At 38.2% G+C, this 19356-nt stretch overlaps 1 protein-coding gene and 1 long non-coding RNA gene across 2 annotated transcripts in view; one reads left to right on the forward strand and one right to left on the reverse strand.

The window, feature by feature from the left end:
* LOC107716508 (uncharacterized) overlaps positions 1–6880 on the reverse strand; it is a 46236-nt gene extending 39356 nt beyond the window's left edge. Inside the window, exon 1 of the long non-coding RNA XR_001637218.1 lies at positions 6227–6880. This is a non-coding gene — a long non-coding RNA (uncharacterized LOC107716508). The remainder of the gene's footprint in view (positions 1–6226) is intronic.
* A 1903-nt stretch (positions 6881–8783) lies between these two features.
* LOC107716509 (DNA replication factor Cdt1-like) lies at positions 8784–16519 on the forward strand. The gene is made up of 10 exons (XM_016522985.1): positions 8784–9394; positions 10144–10308; positions 10389–10624; positions 13209–13403; positions 13515–13660; positions 14223–14323; positions 14429–14617; positions 14939–15082; positions 15163–15364; positions 15986–16519. The coding sequence occupies exons 1-10, from the start codon at positions 8888–8890 to the stop codon at positions 16147–16149; spliced, it is 2049 nt and encodes a 682-aa protein (XP_016378471.1). The 5' UTR covers positions 8784–8887; the 3' UTR covers positions 16150–16519.
* The last annotated feature ends 2837 nt before the right edge of the window (positions 16520–19356 follow it).

Genomic DNA, 19356 nt, shown 5'->3' on the forward strand with positions numbered 1-19356 from the left:
ATGATCGTGGACTTCAGGAGGAACCCCCCGGCACTCCCCCCCCTCACCATCATGGACAGCACTGTGGCTGCAGTGGAGTCATTCAAGTTCCTGGGAACCACCATCTTCTCAGGACCTGAAGTGGGACACTCATATCGACTCCATCATGAAAAAGGCCCAGAAGAGATTGTACTTCCTTCGTCAACTGAAAAAGTTCAACCTGCCACAGGTGCAGACGACACAGTTTTACTCAGTTGTTATTGAGTAGGTTCTGTGCTCTTCTATAATGGTCTGGTTTGGGTCAGCCAACAAATCAGATATAAGAAGACTGCAACTTCGTGGACTTCAGCTCCGTTTTCAACTCCATCATCCCAAAAACCCTTCTGAATAAACTAACCCAGCTCTCTGTACCCACCTCCATCTGTCAGTGGATCACCAGCTTCCTGACAGACAGGCAGCACGATCTCTGTGCACTAGAACATCTAGGCATAAAAAATTTTTTTTACCCCATGCCATCATAGCCTAACACATAGCCTAAACAGCTAACACAGGAATTATGACCTGTGTTCTGTTACATCGTGTACTAAGACAGACGGAAAATGAAAAGCTGTGATTTTCTAGGCCGATATGGTGCAATGATATTACGCAGTGCCTGAAAATAGGTTTATTGGAAGTTACCTAGCTGGGACTATTTTCAGGGGCTGCGTAATATCATTGCACCTGCTGCACCCATGGTACGGCAGCAAAGTTCCTTGATTATTACACCGGAATGAGAGTATAGTTTCTACCAAGAGCTTCTTAAAAAAAAAAAAAAATTCCTTGTGTGTTTGCGCACACTTGGCGAATAAAGCGGATTCTGATTCTGATGTCACGTAAAACACACAATCTGATGGATGGATAAATAAAAAGTAGATATAATATGTGTCTGTGAATATTAAAGCACAAAGAGACTGCTATATAAATAATCTGCTTGTTTCTGCATGTCTCAGAGTGGCGCCGTTTTATCTACTACATACTGAAGTACGTACGACGCTAATGGTGTTTTCAGTGCCTACATAAACATGAACATCACCAGAGCTGCTCTGAGAGAAAACCTAAATAAACATTTCCTAGTTTTATTTGAGAAAAAACATTGTTAAATTATACACTCTGAAACTCAAAGGTGCGCTACAACCCATCAAAATAAAAGTTCGATTTAACTTGAGATTATGACTGAAATACTGTATATTACCATTGTACAATGGAATGTAGCCTACTTCAAATTTATAATAACAACAATAATAATATTCTTTATAATAAGAAATTTTTTTTAAATATTGTCTTTAAGAAATACCATGTTTGTCCATGTTTTAACTTAGAATACCTCAGTTGTATATAGGGCTGTCGCGATAACCGCAATATCACAATACCGCGCTATTGACGAGCAAACCGCAGAGGAATGCAAGAACCGCAGCAACCGCGAGGTGATGGAGATTTACCGCCGATTACAGAACCGGCTTTTCTGACAAGATGCGCGTTAAATATCGCATGCGATTTATCGTGCAGCCCTAATATATATATATATGCATGCACTGCGATAATTCCGCATACTCTATTGAGCCACTCAAAATTACCGCAAGGGAAATTCCCTCACCGCAACAGCCCTAGTTGTATATGATAATGTCACCGGATCTACCGCGAGTTCAATTGTCATTTTTTCCTTGTTGACTAACCTAAAAGAGAAGCTAACATATATAGAACTTTTTTTAGCAAACATTTAGTAAATATTCAGTCTCCTCCACTGACCAGTTTATAAGACATGAGATGTAAATAAACACGCATATTTGGAAGACACGTGTAAACATAAGCATCACAACACTTTACATTTGCACAAGGTATTTTTCAATCTGATTGAGGAAATAGTTGGATTCAAGCATTTACATGCTTATTTTTTGTCCTATTGAGAATATTTCAGGTCTACACCATCCCTTCCCTGATTGAAATTTAATTTGGATCAAGCTCAGTTGGATCGATTGAGGTGTTTACACTAAGGCCACATGTCCACCAAAGCGTTTTTTCCCAAGGCTAGCATATTTTTTCAGTTATTCTCAATAGGAGTGTAGCATTTTTCAAAAACACCAGCGGCCTCATTTATCATACAACAGTGCGTACGCACAGATGTGTGCGTAAGAACAGTTTCATGCAAAGTGTGGGATCTACCAACTTGTACTTATACGTAGAAATGTGTGTAAATATAAGCACACCTCTGAGCATGCTTACGCAGAGAATCTAGTGGTAGAATAGCAACACTACACATAAAAAGCATTTAAGTGTCACAGTATGCATTAAGCAATCCACATATGTCCTGTGTTTCCTTTAATTATAAAACACTCAATTTATCATTTGTCTGGTTTTAAAGGTCCCCTGAAGCGCCTTGAAACACGCAGCGTTATTCTATGTGGTGACATAATTTCAACTGAAACAGGAAGACAGGGCGGGACATATCGAGCAGCCCCGCCCCCTTTTTAAATTAGCCAATAGCGTTTTGTTTATATCTGTACGGGTCAGAGCTGTTGAGCTCGGTAAAGCCGCATTTGACAGCCACAGTCTAATATACCCCCTAGATTCAATATGAAACTCTTAGTAAAATAAAATAGTGATCATAATCATGCTGAGGCTGTGTAGTTTTAAGTGTTTAATATATGCCGACTAGCACATATGATCCGCTCCGTGCAATCGCGTCTCTGGACCGGAGCCAAAGTCCGGATCAGACTGTGCACGGCACACCAAGTATCAATTACACCTAATGTGCATCTTTTGCTCATTCATTTACTGCAGAAGCACTAAAAAGCTTCCTGTGTTTGTCAGAAAGTGAAAAAGAGAGAAATTAAATAGCCCAATGCGTTCATTTTATTCAGTCCAAAATAACTTCATATCACAACATAACTTTGATTTCTATCATTTTTCCCATGTAGGAACTTCCCAGGAAAACTTTAAGGCAGCATAACAGTAGGTGTAAAGCGGAACGAAAGGAACCCACTCAATACTGGCCAGAATGCAAATGGGCTCTGCAGCTTTAGGGGTGCAAACTGTACGACAGTGTGGTTGTCTATGACTGCTTTCGATACTCAGTGATGAAAGTCATCATATAGGCTGTCCCAAAACACAGCCTAGTCGCAATAAAAGGACTAATGTGTTTGAACAATGAATTATAGTATTTTTCCCCCAAGCTCTGAATTCAGCAAAAATAATTAGCAAACCTCAGACATCACTGACCGTACGATTGTCTAACAGCTAGTGTTTTTCACCTTTTAAGCTGAGAATTTCATGACTTTTTGATAAGCTTCTCCTTGTTCTGATGTCAACCCAGACTAGTGGACATATACGGAAGTACCTTAAGTATAAAGTATTTGATATTTTCCCCAGGCCTGAAGTACCCCTAGACTGAAACCACACTACATGAATAAGGATTTGAATTTCTTTTTGGTTGTCTTTCTCACCTTTAGATCTGGCAGTAAAACAGCACAGATCTCGAGTGGGTATGAAAGGTCCAAAGTGAGAGGCATGCTGGAAGGCCTGAGCCATCTCAGGACTCTTCAATTCTTTCAATGATGCACACTTTCCATCCTCAGGCTAACTTCAGGCATGGCCGTTTCCTTATGGGCACATTGAGGCTTTGTATTGTGACAGCATACTGGTTAGCGTGATAGCGCATGCTGCTAACACACCCAGGTTGTGTCTTGTGTGGTTGCCATACTTTGCAGTTGAAAAACATGCAATAGAGCCATTCTGATTCTGAAGAAAGAAATATACCTAAATCTTTCTAGGATTGAAATAAAAGGTGATTTTTTTTTTCATGCAGGTGTGAAAAGTTAAACGGTTGCCACTGAAAACCATGTGGAGAGCTCAACAAATCTGGTTGACCGCATGCGCGAGTCTGAGGAGAACCCAATACGTTCGATGCACGCTGCAATTCTTCCTGTGTGCCACATGAGTCCCACATGACACGAGAAACAACATGTTCAAACAATATCCTGTCAACAGACTGTGCCTCTGGCTAATCTTTACCTGCCTGGGATAGTTTTATATGTTCTGTTTATGAAACATGGCAGGATTTCAGCCTATAAATTATTCCTGCTTTTTTTTTTGTTACGGTCAGGGGGAGAAATGTTAAAAATATAGAAACCTGTCTGGCCCGACAGCAAACAGAGGCTTTTCACACTACACTTAATCCTGTGCTAATGTTGATGTCAAGGTTTCATGTTTTTAGCACAGATTACAAAGTCCTGAAGCACTAACAACAAAATATGATACTAAACATATATAGCATGTTAAGAGTTGTTTAGCAAACTGTTTAGCAAGAAATCCAATTCTGAAGTAAATGATGCTTACCTAAATAAATATTCTTGCATGTGGCGTTTTAGCATACGAGGGAAATAGTCAGTAAAAGAGTCATAAAAAGACATTCACAACCCATGAAATTCAATTCGATTTATCCATTCGGAACTGATCACAGCTGTGTTTCCCAAAAACATTGTGAACCTAAATTCTGGAATCAACTACGCAACTTTTGCCCAGATTTTTGCCCTGATTTGCAGTCTGGATGAGTCGGCGCTTGTTGCTGAAAGTCAGAGCCAGTCTGCAGATTTTGGGCAGTCAGAATTGACAAATTTCACCAAAAATTGCATAGTGTATGATGTGCACATACTCAGATATTTTAGCTTCAAACTATGATTTCATCCAGTCGAATTAACCAGTTAAATATTTTGAGTCAATTTTAAAACACATTCTTTTTATTGTTCATGCGTCTCCAAGCAAAGCAACACATTTCTGCATTTTCCTGTGTAACTATTTACAAATCATATGATGCCTAGTGTTTTCAAATCTATTCAGATTTTAAAAGTCATGTAGTGTATTCCAGACTTAAATAGATTGTAGAGAGCACTGGATTTACTTGATTACCAATTTACTTGATTGGTTGTCGTGTTAAATACATTTTTATCATTTACTGGAGTGTTATGTACACAGACATAGGACATACAGCTAATATTTCATGGCAGGGCCAATATTCTATTTGAATTAGCCCCAGTCACTCTACATGAGATTCATATGGGTTAATTAAGACAGGGACAACATGGAACCCATAGACAAACCCTTTTAGGGCCCATACCTCAAGCCCATATCGTGTCTATATAGGCCGTACCATAAAAATGTTGGCTGTGAGTTAGTAAAACAGGTTACATGCCAGACTTTTCCATTTAATATTATTAATGTTGTAAATCTAAAAATAAGAATGTTAACCCAGCGATTACACATGTGCAGTGTGAAATTACAGGATTAATTAGCAACCCAGTAAGAACTATGACCTTGGTTTAACAATTTCAAGTGTGAAAAGCACATAATTAGACTCTTCATGGGAGGTGAGCCTTAAACACCACAAGCATGAAAGTATTTGTGCTCGGTAGAATGCAAGCAAATTACGCAGAAAAAGAACTGTGTGAGAAGACAGTAAAACAGGTCTGAGAAAGAAAACAGATGCGAGTTGCAAACTGGGAAGCAGGAATGCATGATGTATCCTTAAATAAGTTCAGGCCCAGAGGAAGTGAGCTGCTCGGGCGTGTCTGCTAAACAAACACCTGAATGAGGTGAGATCACCCACTGCACTCAGTGGGACACATTCAAGCAATGAACCTCAAGTACAAGCATGATTAGATGTTAAAAATCGTGTTCCGGGCCCCCTCTTCCTCATCGGGTCCTTGGAATTGTCCTATATATATATATATATATATATATATGTGTGTGTTTCATCTAAGATGTGTGCAGTTTTTATAACCAGATGTGAGACAAGGAATATTTGTACTTCTAAAAAAACTATATAATACACACATTTTAGCCCCAAACTGTGATTGTTTTACTCAAAACTTATTTATAAGTGGATTCAGGGTGTACGGAATGGTTCAAAAGTTTCATGGTTACACCACTTGACATTTTTGGAGCCACTGAATAATGTTGTTTGTTTGTGTAAAATGGTATAAACGTTTTAAAATGTATGAAACGTGGATACAAAGAAACACAAAATGCTTTTGAAGAACTTGGCATTGGCGTTTTAAAATAGATTTCTACTTTTTCATCTTGTTGACTATAATTTGTTATGGCAAGATAAATAAAAAAAAGTGAAAGCAAATGTTATTAGGGATTTAATTTTAAAACAACTCTTGTTTGTCTGTATTGTGTATAGGGGTGGGTATAATACAAGTTGAGGTCTTACCTGCCAGTAAAAAGATGGGCAGCAGGCAGCAGTAGAGCAATCCGCACACCACCTGAAGCTCCATGAGCGACACTTCCACTCACATTCCTCCCACGACACAAATCCACAACACAACCATCTCAGAATCGTGGGGGGAAAAAAGCTACATGGCGAAAATATAGTATCTCGATTTTGTTTACTAATTTATATAAATGAAAATTTCGCTTCTAATCGATTTAACGACTAAACATGTAGACCATCGATTAAACTATTAAAACATTTAATTATTAGCCAACGTTTTCTGTAAAGCGAACTTCAAAATATACAAATGAACGAATAATTTCTTAAGGCGTCGCGTTTGATTGTTTCGATACAAAACTCAAAAAGCGGGGTTACAATGAAAAAAATGCATTGTATATCTTCATGGAAAATGTGATTCAGCGCCTCGGCGTTTGTTAAACTTTCTTCAGTCTTCCGTTCTGGCACTAGTCTGCTTCGATTTCACCAGAATATGTCCACAAACTGTTATGCAATGCCACAAAACTTATAAAGAGAGTTTGTTCTGTTTGTCTATGTAGTCCGTGCTGCGTCCCAACAGTTAGGTGAAAGTAACTCCCACTCTGACGATAGATAACTTGTGCCAAACGAGTAACGTCACTTTCAACTGAGAAATACGACTCGTGCTGTGCGCTGCCTGAGCAGCCAAACAAATGTGTCACCCACAGAATTATGGCCTTTCAGCTTTCAAAGTAGAGGAAAGCCAGTTATACAGACCTTCTGCGTTATTTCAGACATGTGGTGCATGTTTAGCAGGTCCATCTTTATTGAATTAATTTGATAATGATAACGTTAGACAAGCCAAGATAGTAATGGCTACTAAAATTAAAAGGTTATTTTTTAAGAAACTGTATTATTTATGCTATAACTTGTGTTTATACTTATGAAAAACATAATTGAAACAACATCAAGTGTGTATATTGTGTGAATAAAACAATAGGATGCGTTGTTTACGTTTCTGAGCATGTGTAGTAGTGTAACGTGCACGTGCCTTAAATCTGGTTACTTCGTTTATTCTAAGTGTCAGTTCAGTGCAGAGAAACTGTGGGTACATGCTGATGTTCTCCATTCGCAACGCATTCCTTCCAAATACCCAGATTGATTATTTCGTGACTGATCATTAATTTTCTTATAGCTTACGATGGGTAAGACATTGTCTGTATGTCTTTTAAATTGGCTCCATCTAGTGGTGGTTTTGGGTAACGTGTCTTTCGACAGAAGGAATTATGGGTTTCGTTTGCCTTGTTTTTCCCCTCATAATTCTTGTCAGATGATTCTCCACTGCCTTAATTACTTACAACTAAATAATTACTAACAGCAGAACATGGCGCTTTAATAAAAGCTATACACTGTAAGTCACTTTGGATAACGTGCCTGTCAAATGAATATGCTAATGTGTACTTCAAATAATGTTCTAACCTTTCAATAACTATGAGCAGTCTTGTTTTGTATAATATGACAGTAATGTTTATTATTATTATTATTTTACATTTTTGTTTTAAATAATAGGCTATATTTTCTTTAATTTACTTATAGGCTTATATAGGCTTTTGGCATTTCTGTCATAATCTCACCAAGTCACCATTTTACAATAACATACAGCTAGACCTAACTGGGACATATATAGTAGTACTGGCCGTTCCTTAAACTCATTATTATGTTTGCATTGTCAGTATTATGTTATTATTGTCAGTAAAATCCAGTACTGATCAACTAAACCGTATGCATTGATATACTGGTACATAAACCCTTTTCAATACATATATTTATTGAACAAAACATGTCTTTTAATGACATTTAAGACACTGTGTGTATTAAGCTTGCATTTACCCTTGTATGGGTTTGCTCTAAACTAAGTTTTTAAATATCATCTTACAAAGACATTACTGGGAGATATAGAGTGATAACTGATATGTATAGTATGTAAGAAGTCAGCAATACTGCTATAAAGATCTCATTGATTTACATTGCAAGTTGTCAGAATTTAATCTTATTTTTGGCCATATAAATATCAGCAACTGCACCAAACTGCATAAAATTGAGGTGTTTTTTCCCCTCTTTAAATATGAGCTTCATATTATCCTATATTCTACTACGTCATACAAGCCTGACGAATCAAAAATGATACTTAAAATATATTTGATCTAAAGGGTAAATAAACACTTCAATCTTTAAACACTTTTTTCTTAAGCGACTATTATTTCATGTCAGGCTTTAAAAGTTGAGTAGGTACAGATTTTCCAGCCTGAAAGTAAAATACATGTAAAAGCAGTGAGCCTATACAGAAGAATATGTGCATACAATTTTAATGTTTTTAATGTTTTAATGTTAATGTAATTAACATGTTTTTTTGTTGTTGTTGTTGTTAGAAATATAGAATAAAATAAAGTGTTAAATAAAAATAAAAGCCAAAACCAAACCCATAAATTCAGTTATGTGAATCTGGTGTTTGATCAGCGGGTGCGGGGCGTGGTTAAAAGCCAAGATCCGACTACATAAGTCACGTGGTCCGATTTCGCGAGAACGTTAGTCTAGGAAGACCCTGAAAGGGAAGCTCCGGTGGGATCACAACAACTAGCTACTGCACGCCATCGAGAAGTGTAGGGACTTTATTCATACCGAAGAATGGCTCAAGCTCGGGTTACCGATTATTTTGCACAGAGTAAGAAGGGTGGCGTTGCTCGGTCTTTACGGTCCAAGGGACAAAAAGTGTCAGTAGACGTTGTGGAGTCAGCGGTGATCAGTAAACCAAAGACGTCGTCCAGAGCTGCACGCTCTTCGCGTAAAACGACGCGCGATCCCACCACACCAGAGCCGCAAAAACATGTCCAGCAGGAGTTCCTCAAAGTTATCGATGAGGCTTTATCGGCACAAGCAGCGGATACCGCGACTGACTTGCGAGATGTAAGTAACGAGGGCTTAACGGCGAGTCCCCGAACTCCTAAACGGACCTCGACGGAGTTTGATGTGTGTTCGGTGCTGTTCCCGTCCACAACCGAGCAGCACAGCAGCGCAAAGAAGCGAATGACGGTCAATGTCAGTCTGAGCTGCAGAACTTCACCAGAGGAGCGCACGGTTCACAAGACTGCGAGGAAGAAGCTCGATCTTATGGGAAATGACGACAAAGAACAGGTACGTATCGCGTAATGGTGACAGGACGCTTTGTGTTCATAAATTCTTCAGCTTAATGTAACGTTAACCTATGTATTGACATGCAAAAACGTCCACAGAACGCATATGTACATAATAAAAAAAAAACTGGCACTTTTGACACAATGACTTCAGAAAAATGCTTGAGCACTTAATATCGCATTTCTCCCCCCTCGATTATTCCATATTTCTCTTCATCTCTAGTCAGAAAACCCAAAAGGAATGCTGATTTTCTTGGATGCATTCAACCATATATTTCTTACATATAATTTATTTTCACCTGCCAGTTTATTCAGTCGAATATTAGTTTATAAGTTATTGTTTAACGATTTGAGTTTTGCAGATGAAATGATTCTTTAAGAACTTTTTTTCATTACAGGACTTTTTTCCCCCCTTGAAGTGTTGAATGTTTATTTGGTGAAATAGGCTAACTTTTACTGTACTGGGGCCAGTTGCATAAACGGTCATCATGTTAAAACTGTCTTAAGAACTGGTTTGACTACATAGCAGTTAACCAAGTGTTAATCAATCTTACTTTTTGAATTCAAATTACACCAATCTATATTTTTATGTAACCGACTTTAAAAAGTTATGACCAGTCTTGAGATGACTAATTGACTAAGACTATTGTAAGCAGTTTATGTAACCGGCCACTGTCCCGTGAATGCATGTGTGTGTGTGCTTGGTTTTGTTTAATTACTGCTAACCCAGTCTGTCTTATTTTAATGTAGAGCATTGAGCCAACAGCACCCAACAGGCAGGCCAACAGCACCCCTCAGGCACCTCAACAAACTGCCAGCAAAGAGTCCAAAAATACTGTTAATCATAATGCAAATAGCTCCCCTGTAAACCAAACAAGTGGAGGCGATAAGTCCAAGCGGACAACCAGGAGCAAGGTAACGCATGGTCACGCCTGTGCAGGAACCTCATGGTGTTTTTATGCTTGTCATTAATCAAGTTTCTTTTGTTCTTTCAGAAAACGTTTACAAGAGAGGATGTGGCGGCATTGAAGTCCAAGCTGCAAAAACTGAAAGGACAGTCTGAAACCGTGACGACTCCCTCACCTGCCCCTGTGTCGGCACTAACGGAGCTGAAATCGAGGCTCGATGCTGCCAGGGAGATCTCTACCAAAGTTCAGCAAAGAAAGGCTCAGCGAGTTGCAGAGGATACTAAAGCTACGGAAGCACAGGCTGGGCCTGAACCAGAGGAAAGGTGAGGTTCGCTGGCCAATGCGCCATTGTTTTCAGTTACCAGAAGTGTTTTCAAAATTGGAGTTCTCATCTCATGTGATTGTACCTACTTTTACTTGGTGGAACTTTTAAAACCATTTGAAATTATTGCTTTATTAATGAACCCTGACCTCATAAAGCTTTAAATATCTTACATTTCATAACAAAAGTTAAATTATTTTAAGACGTCTTAAATTTGGGAACAGAAAAACAGGAATCGCGATACGGTCTACAGTGACTATTAAAATTAATTCCACTTAAACTTCATATTAAACTGATTTAAATAAATGTGAACGCTACACGTTTTATGGTCATTGCGACATTGTGGTACGTTCTGCAGCAGTGGTCTTCCAACTAAAATTGCTTGAGGTCCAGTAATGAACGGTCCTCACCGACCAAGATCCAGATAATTATATACCTAAAAACATGAATTGATGTTTTTTGCCAGACCAGGGTATCTGCAGGATATTTAAGCTCAAATTTAAGACCTTTATGACTTGCACAAATAAAATTAAAATGATCTGTAAAAAGCGTGATTTACAGTTCAGATTAGGGGTGTGCCATATCATACCGTCCACTATAATACCGGTATAAATTTTTATATGATAAAAAAAAGTGTCATCGTGATATCAATGATATAGCGACATGATGGCGGATATACGATCCCTAGCGTGCACAACAACACCACAAACCCAATAGGTGTGTTCGACTTGAAGCAGCGCTGTGCAGACTGATCGGGGTATGACATCAAAGTATCACGAGAGCGGTTCTAGAGCATATTCGAGAGCACACTCTTACCTTCAAAAATAGGCGAGGCGCATATCTTTAGCGAAGCGGCGTGGAGAGCCGCATCTGGGATGCTTCTGAAACGTGCCGCGGCTCCGCTGGTGTAAACACAAGCACTGACTAGTGGTCGGGTCGGAGCCGTAACGCGTAAATGAGGGGTAAGTCACTATTGCGGTATTTTGACATCATACACCGATCGGTCTGCTTCAAATCGAACACACAGCTGCTGCTGCCACCTTATGACAATAGATTTACACTTCGAATAAGGTAGTCTTTCATCGATGACAGAAGCTCATTGGAAAAGGATGGAAAATGCCCTTCATTTTGTTTGCACTTTATTTGCATTTATTGGCGAGTAAATAAATGCTGCTGCCTACCTGCTGCAATCACCAATAAAACGTTGTTCCATGTTTTTTTTTTTTCTATATCGTCATTAATATCGTTATCGCAAATATTCTTGAAGTAGCGTGATATAATTTTGAGGCTATATCACCCACCCCTAGTTCAGATACAGGTTTTCACAAAATCAAAAAGTTTTATAAAATTGCAAACTTCAGCATTTCAGCCTTTAAACCATTTTTTTAAAGAAAAAGTAGTCAAAAGTATCAATTATGTAAACAATTATCAGTCAATTATTATATTAGTTGCGTATAAATACATTTTACTACTGTCTTTATTGTTTAGATTTTTACAATGCATTATCTTCTTGTCGACCCGCCAGTTCACATTTACAACTGTGTGTTTGCTGCGTAAAAACATGGGTTGATTTTCACATTGGTCTGAACAAGAACAGCAGACGGGCTTATTGAAAATGCACATTCATTTAATGCCAGCAGAAATATAGTGGTTTCTTCGGTAATGGCAGTACACAAAGCAGTGCAGCACCTGACTTTGAAATGTGCAGCGCTCCTATTTATTCAATGAAATTATAGCCGTTTGAAGTTTAATCGCCACATTAAGCCATATCGCAATCCTTGTCTTCCCTCCCCAAATTTAAGACTTCCTGAAATCATAAGACTCTCTTGTACCATTTAAGACTCTTTACATTTGATACAACTAAATTAAAGACCTTTTAAGGACCCGTCAACTTTCCTCATTTTTGAGAATGCCATTGTTTTTCACTCACTGAAAGTTTAAGCTCTCTGTGCGCAACAGTTAACTGTAGTATCAACCCATGGATTGTAGGACCCCATGGGAACCCGTAGGACCCAAATGCTTCTACTGAGCTGACCTTGATGTGCCTAATATAAATTTAATTTTATTAGAAAATAGCATTTATTTATTTCATTGTCAAAATGGCTTCGCGGTCTGGATGGACGAATCTCATGGTCTGGATTTGAACCCGAGTCAAAGTTTACAATCAATCACTACTGTAAATTTATGTGAAGCGATTGCCCATTTACTGCTGATGAATTATGATCGTAAATGCTTTATGATGTTTACATTGTAGTATGTTGTAGATTGTTGTAAGAGTGCATATTTTAATCTAGCTCATCTTGTTGAATGAGCTGCTAGTAAAGGGTAAACTTTTCAAAATAAGAGTGCTGGTGTATTTTGTGCTGGTTTATAATTAAGTCTTGAAGTTTAATTGCTATTGAATTTTTGTACATAAATTGTAAAAAAAAAAAAAAGATAGATAGAATAAAATATGTCTCGAGAACTTCTAATTTTATCTGTGCGGGTCTTAAATTTGATTTTAAAAGCTCTGCAGATTCCCCAGACATGCTTTGTTGTGTTGTTAGTCTTCTGTAGTTTAACTTCTGAATTTCTTTTTGTTTCAGAGAGAAACCCCCAGCTTATCAGCGTTATCACACTCTAGCACAGGATGTGCCGCCTGGCCTTACCCTGCCCTACCAATACAAAGTTCTAGCGGAGATGTTCCGCAGCACAGACACCATAGTCGGGATTCTGTTCAACCGCTCTGAGACGGTCACTTTTGCCAAGATCAAGCAAGGGGTCCAAGATATGATGCACAAGTAAGAGGCTGAATGAAACCATATGCTAAAATGTTTTTGTGCCAGTCAGGCTGCTGGCTAATAGTGTGGTCAATCTTATCAAAGCTAATCATATTTTTGCTTTCTTCGCAGGCGTTTTGAAGAGAGCCATCTGGGGCAGATAAAGGGTGTGTACCCTTCTGCCTATACTTTTCGTCAGGAGAAAAACATTCCTTCTTTCAGTGCCACTGCAAAAAGGTCCAGCTATCAGCTTACAGTGGAGCCGGTCATTGAAGAAGGTGAGAAATGAGAGCTTGCTCAGGAACAGTAACATTAACATTATATAATACAAAAGTAAAGTGACTATTGCATTAAACTCAGCATCTGCTCTTAGTTTGGGTCACTTCTAAGGTAAATTTGGGAACACAATATGCACCAACTTTCTTCCCATACTTGTAATGAGAAGCACTTAACAAAAGAGAAGCTTTAAGGGCTCCCTGCATTTTTTCGTCACTTCATTTTAAATGTTAAACAATCAAACGTTAAGTAATTTAAGTTATAGATTATATTTTTCTTAAATGCTTTTTACAGAGAAAAATATTACAATAGTATTTTTTTTTTTTTTTACTTTTAATTTGATTAATATTCATAAAAATAATGGTTGCTGTTTATTATTATACTGTAGATCTTTATCACTATTTTGGCAAATTGTGCATCCATACAAACCTGGAATTTAATTTTCAATCACAATGTCAGAAAAAAATTGCAATTAGATTCTTTTTCAAATCGTGGAGCCCTAACCTATACTTTAAAGTTCTGAAATCATTAAGTTTATTCATAAAACATGTTTCTGTCCCCTAGAATTTAACGGTACTCGTCCAGTGTTATCAGCCTCTCGTCTTTTGGAAAGAAGGCACATTTTTCACCAAAATCTGGTTGACGTTGTGAAGGGACACCACAAGGTAAGTACAGGATGTGCCTCAAAATAGTTTTGCTTGCATTTGTGAAACCTAGAAGAGTTTTAGATATAATTTTTGTGTTACAATCATGTCTTATGTTGGATACAGGTGTCCCTGGCTTCCCTAAACCCTCCCATTGTCATCCCTGATGACAAACTGACCCGCTGGCATCCGAGATTCAATGTGGATGAGGTTCCCAACATCAAGCCAAGTGATTTGCCTCAACCCCCTCAAACTGAGAAACTGACCTCAGCTCAGGAAGTGTTGGACAAAGCTCGTGCTCTCATGACACCAAAGGTGAGCACTTTAACCATGTCTTTGTGCTCTTTGGGGCATTACTGCTTCCCTTTTCAATATGGGTCAGTAACGTGTCCAAGATGATGAAAAATCGAGTTTCTTTTCCATCTTTTTTTTTTCTTCTTTAAATCCACATTTTTAAAACCCTTCATTTTATTTCTTTTTTCAAAGAAATGATTATGCGAGACAAATGTAGTTTTAGGCATTTATGCCACAACATATAAAGTCTGTAGAAATGGCATTTCATTCAAAAACAAAAGTTGATCTGGAAACAAAAATGAGCATTACATCACTGACTTTTGTGGGTTGTCATCTTTCTAGATGGAGAAAGCCTTGGCTAACATGGCCTTGAAAACAGCAGAAACTGTCTGTGCTAAGGAGCCAGAGACCTCAGCAAAATCTGTTACAAAGCCAACAGAAACACCCAGTGCCCTTAAAGGAGTTTCTCAATCACTGCTGGAGAGGGTGAGTCAAGAACTACCCCCACCCCCTATACATTGTAGTGTGTTTACATGAATCTAATCAATATTTTCTCCCTGATTCAGATTCGTGCTAAAGAGGCTCAGAAAGTGCACGCTGCGATGACACGGAACCCACAGCAGGAGGAGCGCCTGTTTATGATGTCACGGCTGCCAGAGTTGGCCAGGATCCTGCGAAATGTATTTGTAGCAGAGAAAAAGCCGGCCCTCATCATGGAGCTTGCTTGCAACCGCATGATCGCTAGCTACAGATCTCCTCTCAGTTCTGGTTCGTACAGATGTTTCCTGTTGGTTTTCCTACCTCATGTTTTTCCTGAGACCATAGCTGTTCCAAAACCTAGTAAGCTGCCTAGTGATCATAGCTACCTCAGGAGTTTATTTGAAAGCAACTTCACACCACACACACACACAGTCCTCCTCTCATTAAAGTAATAGTACCCCCCCCCAGCAAAAAATGCTGAAAATGTACTCACCCTCAGACCATCCAAGATGTAGATGAGTGTTTCTTCATCTGAATTTTAGCATCACTTGCTAATCAGTGGATTCTCTGCAGTGAATGGGTGCCATCAGACATCATCACAATCCACAAGTAATCACTTATCTTGTGAAAAGATACACCCGTGCACTGCAGAGGATCCATTGGTGAGCAAGCCATTTCTCCAAATTTACTCTGATTAAGAAACAAATTAATCTACATCTTTGATGGCCTGAGGGGGACTATAGAATTTTCCTTAGCTATTTGTGATAGTGCACAAATATTCAGAACAGTTGTTATTGTTTTATTATTTTTGCTAATAAGCTAGTTTTAGAACAGTGCTTATAATATGAGAATATCTTTCATATTTTAAGTTTTTTTTTAATCTCTCTAAATAACATTCTTCTAATTTAGATGAAATGGAGAAACATCTTCGCCTGTTGGCCAAGTTGACACCTGCATGGCTAACAGTTCATCCAATCAGGAAGGATATGTATCTAAAACTGAATAAGACCATGGATCTGAACATTGTGCTGGACAAACTGAACCAAAAGATGAAGGAAGAGGAGCGTATTTGAGGAAATTCAAATGAGACTTAAGGAAATACCATGTGCAATATTTTATGGATTACGCCTGGATTTTAACTTTTAGATGACACAATGACTTTTTAATTGTGTATGTTCAGTCAATTTTGCATTTTACGAGACTGTTTCAAATCTGGCGGTCACTACGTTTTTAACTGCTGTGTTTCCGTTGTATGAGGTTGCGATTTTGTTCTTTTGCATCTTGGCACAATAACTCTTCATAAATGTAGACATGTAAAACGTGATTGGTATAATGCAGTACAGTGTAGGCCTAAGTTTGGCATCTTTGGTAACTTAGACTTCATGGTTCATCTAGTTAACCAATGTGCATTGTAATTCATTTACAATAAACAAGTTCATGCAATCAATGTGTTTCATATTCACAGAAACTGGAAGCTTAAGAGTCTGTACACAAGCTACCTCTGTAGCTGTATCTGAAATCACATTTTCCTACTGTACAGTAAGTGGAAAAACTAAGTGACAAGTGGTATGTCTGAAATCTGAGTATTCATAAAACAGTACCTGAGAGTATGTACTTCTGGCAGGATTCTAAAGTGTGCATGCAATGAACATTTTACTATCCCATGAGGCCAAGGATTTAAGGCGGCAATGATTCAAGCAGCACTACTGAAGGTCACATGATGATGACAATTACATACTATATAGAACATGCTTTTTATGAAGTTAATTGATTGCACCTACTCGGTATGCAATTCCGAATGCAGTCCATCTCAGTTTCTAGTTATTTCTCATGGTGGAATTAAGACCATCAAAACCTCAAAGGGTTAAGTGTTAATTTAAAACTAACCAGAATTTCTTCATTTTCCTGAACTGTAAACCATCATGTCACAGGGGTTAAAGCAAAAAAATATATTTTGACTGAATTTGTCCTCAGCCAAACCCGATTCCACAGCCATACCTGTCACACCCCCAGTTTAAGAGCATTTTTTTCTTGTAATTAGGAGCGCTTGTCCTCCGAATTTAAAAAAATTAGGAGCACCTTTTGATCAATAATAAATTCTGATCAAAAATTAAAGTGCCGTGAAAGTGAACTCAACTCATATTAGAATGAGCCTTCCTAATATGAGGTGACATTTGAATCAAAGTGATTTACAGGGGTATTTTCTTTTTACCTTTGTAATGGCATTTTTCTAATTTTATTAAATGTATGCAGTGTTTTCTAGGATTTTTTCCAGATGTGGTGGCAGGACTATTTCTCATGGACCACGCCCCCTCCCCTCCCAAGAATCAGGTGCACTCAGAATTTAATTTATTTTAACTAAAAAAGACAAATAGTAAATAATAACATAAGAACAAATAAATTAATGACAATCAATAGCACAAACAAAAACAATAACAAGATACATATTAAATTAACAGTACTTACATGTTTTCAGTTAGGTCTAACTATAATCTATTCAACTGTAAAATAACACTGGTTAGTCTTCACTGTATAATGAAAGGCAGCAGGTTTATTTAGGCTGCGGTCTCTTTAAGACCTCATGCACGGATCTAATATACTGTTACACATGGTTCTATGCTTTTCTTTTTAGGAGCTCTTGTCCTCCTAATTTAAAAAAATCTTCCGATCAATATTCAAAAATTCTGATCAAAAATGATCCTTCCTAATATGAGGTATTTTCTTTTTACCTTTGTAATGGTATAATTTTCATCTGTCAAATTCAAAAATGTATGTTTATAAGCTTTTTAAAATTTCTATTTAAAACAATATAATAAGTAGAATAAGACAAATAAGTTACCAATCATATGAAATTAGTATTAATAAAAAATTTATTTGTACTACAGAGGTGGCACAGAAAAACACAAAGGTGGCTTGTACATTTTCAGACGTTTAATGAGGAGCAGAGGTGGCATGAGTGCAATTAAATTCATACATTCATGTGGAGATTGTTTTAAATATAAAATTTTGAATACAGAAATATTAAATGATTTAAATAACTGAAATTATACAATAAACATGAAAATTTAATAACTGAAATTATACAATAAACATGAAACTAAATCCGCCAGCAGGTGGCGGCAAGTCACTAATTTTATCACTGAATCATTCATTCAATTGATTCGTTCGAACGGCTGAAGTGACGGTCTTTATGAATGGGTAATGAATCACTGACTCACTAGATTCGTTCAAAAACGCACTTTCATTGAATGAATTAAACAGCTGTGTTTGCTTTTAGAGATGCGCAGCGGCCGAGCTGTTACTATATTTGGAACTATTTTCGTTGAAGATTTAGAGCAAAATCAGGCAGTACTTGTTTATTGAACTGTTGTATTAAATCAATATCACATTTGCAAACTCCCTTAATGACTATTAAAAGTTGTCACTCTCCTTATCGCGATCTGTGGGCGCACAGAAAATCAGAGCGCGCGAGTGAGTTCTCAAGACTCAAAAGCACGTGCAAATGATACGTTCCGTCATCGTGTTATAAGCGCAAAACCTGCGGGATTGAGTAGAATTGTTATTAATAGCCACAATCCCGCGCCGAAATTCAAGTTCTGCCCTGTGTTCTCTGCTAATAACCCGACTCTGAACGATGCGAGCGGCATCACACATCATGTTGTCAAGCTGCAGCCGTGGCGGGGATGATTTTTGGTGTGCCGGAACAACAACGCGCTACATGTTTCTTTTCCCCTCATTTTTTCCAATTGACGGAAATCCGTCGTAGACTCGCTGCAATTAACGGAAATCCGTCGTAGTGATGGAGAACTTTAATCCCTGATGTCAGTAAGTAATTCATTTAAGACTGCTAAAGCCCGGGATACACTGCACGACTTTTGGCTGTCCAAGACGAAAGACTGCCATCGTGAAGCAATCGTGGCGATTTCTGTGATCGTGGCTCTTAATCGGTGGTCCTATGTCGTACATTGAGAGAGGTTCAAAGACGGGCGTTTTCCCAGTCTTGCGACCAAAGATAGCCTACGATAGTTTTCTGACAGTGTCAGAAATTCAGCATGATCAACGCGCAGTGTGTTTGCTGCAATGACCTGCATCTACTCAGCAGCCAATGAAATTGTATTGATCCACGCGACCAGCCGCGCTACAATTTCAATGCCATGGAGGCAAAAAAAGTAGAAGGTATACTGGTATGTGGGATACCGATAAAGAACAAATTCTTGAGTTGTAGCAGCAGAGGGCATGTTTGTTCGATGTTGTCTCCTGCTGCTGTCATGATGGCACCA

Source organism: Sinocyclocheilus rhinocerous, unplaced genomic scaffold (genome assembly GCF_001515625.1).
Source record: "Sinocyclocheilus rhinocerous isolate Xijiao unplaced genomic scaffold, SAMN03320098_v1.1 scaffold1411, whole genome shotgun sequence".
NCBI classification, from domain to species: Eukaryota; Metazoa; Chordata; class Actinopteri; order Cypriniformes; family Cyprinidae; genus Sinocyclocheilus; species Sinocyclocheilus rhinocerous.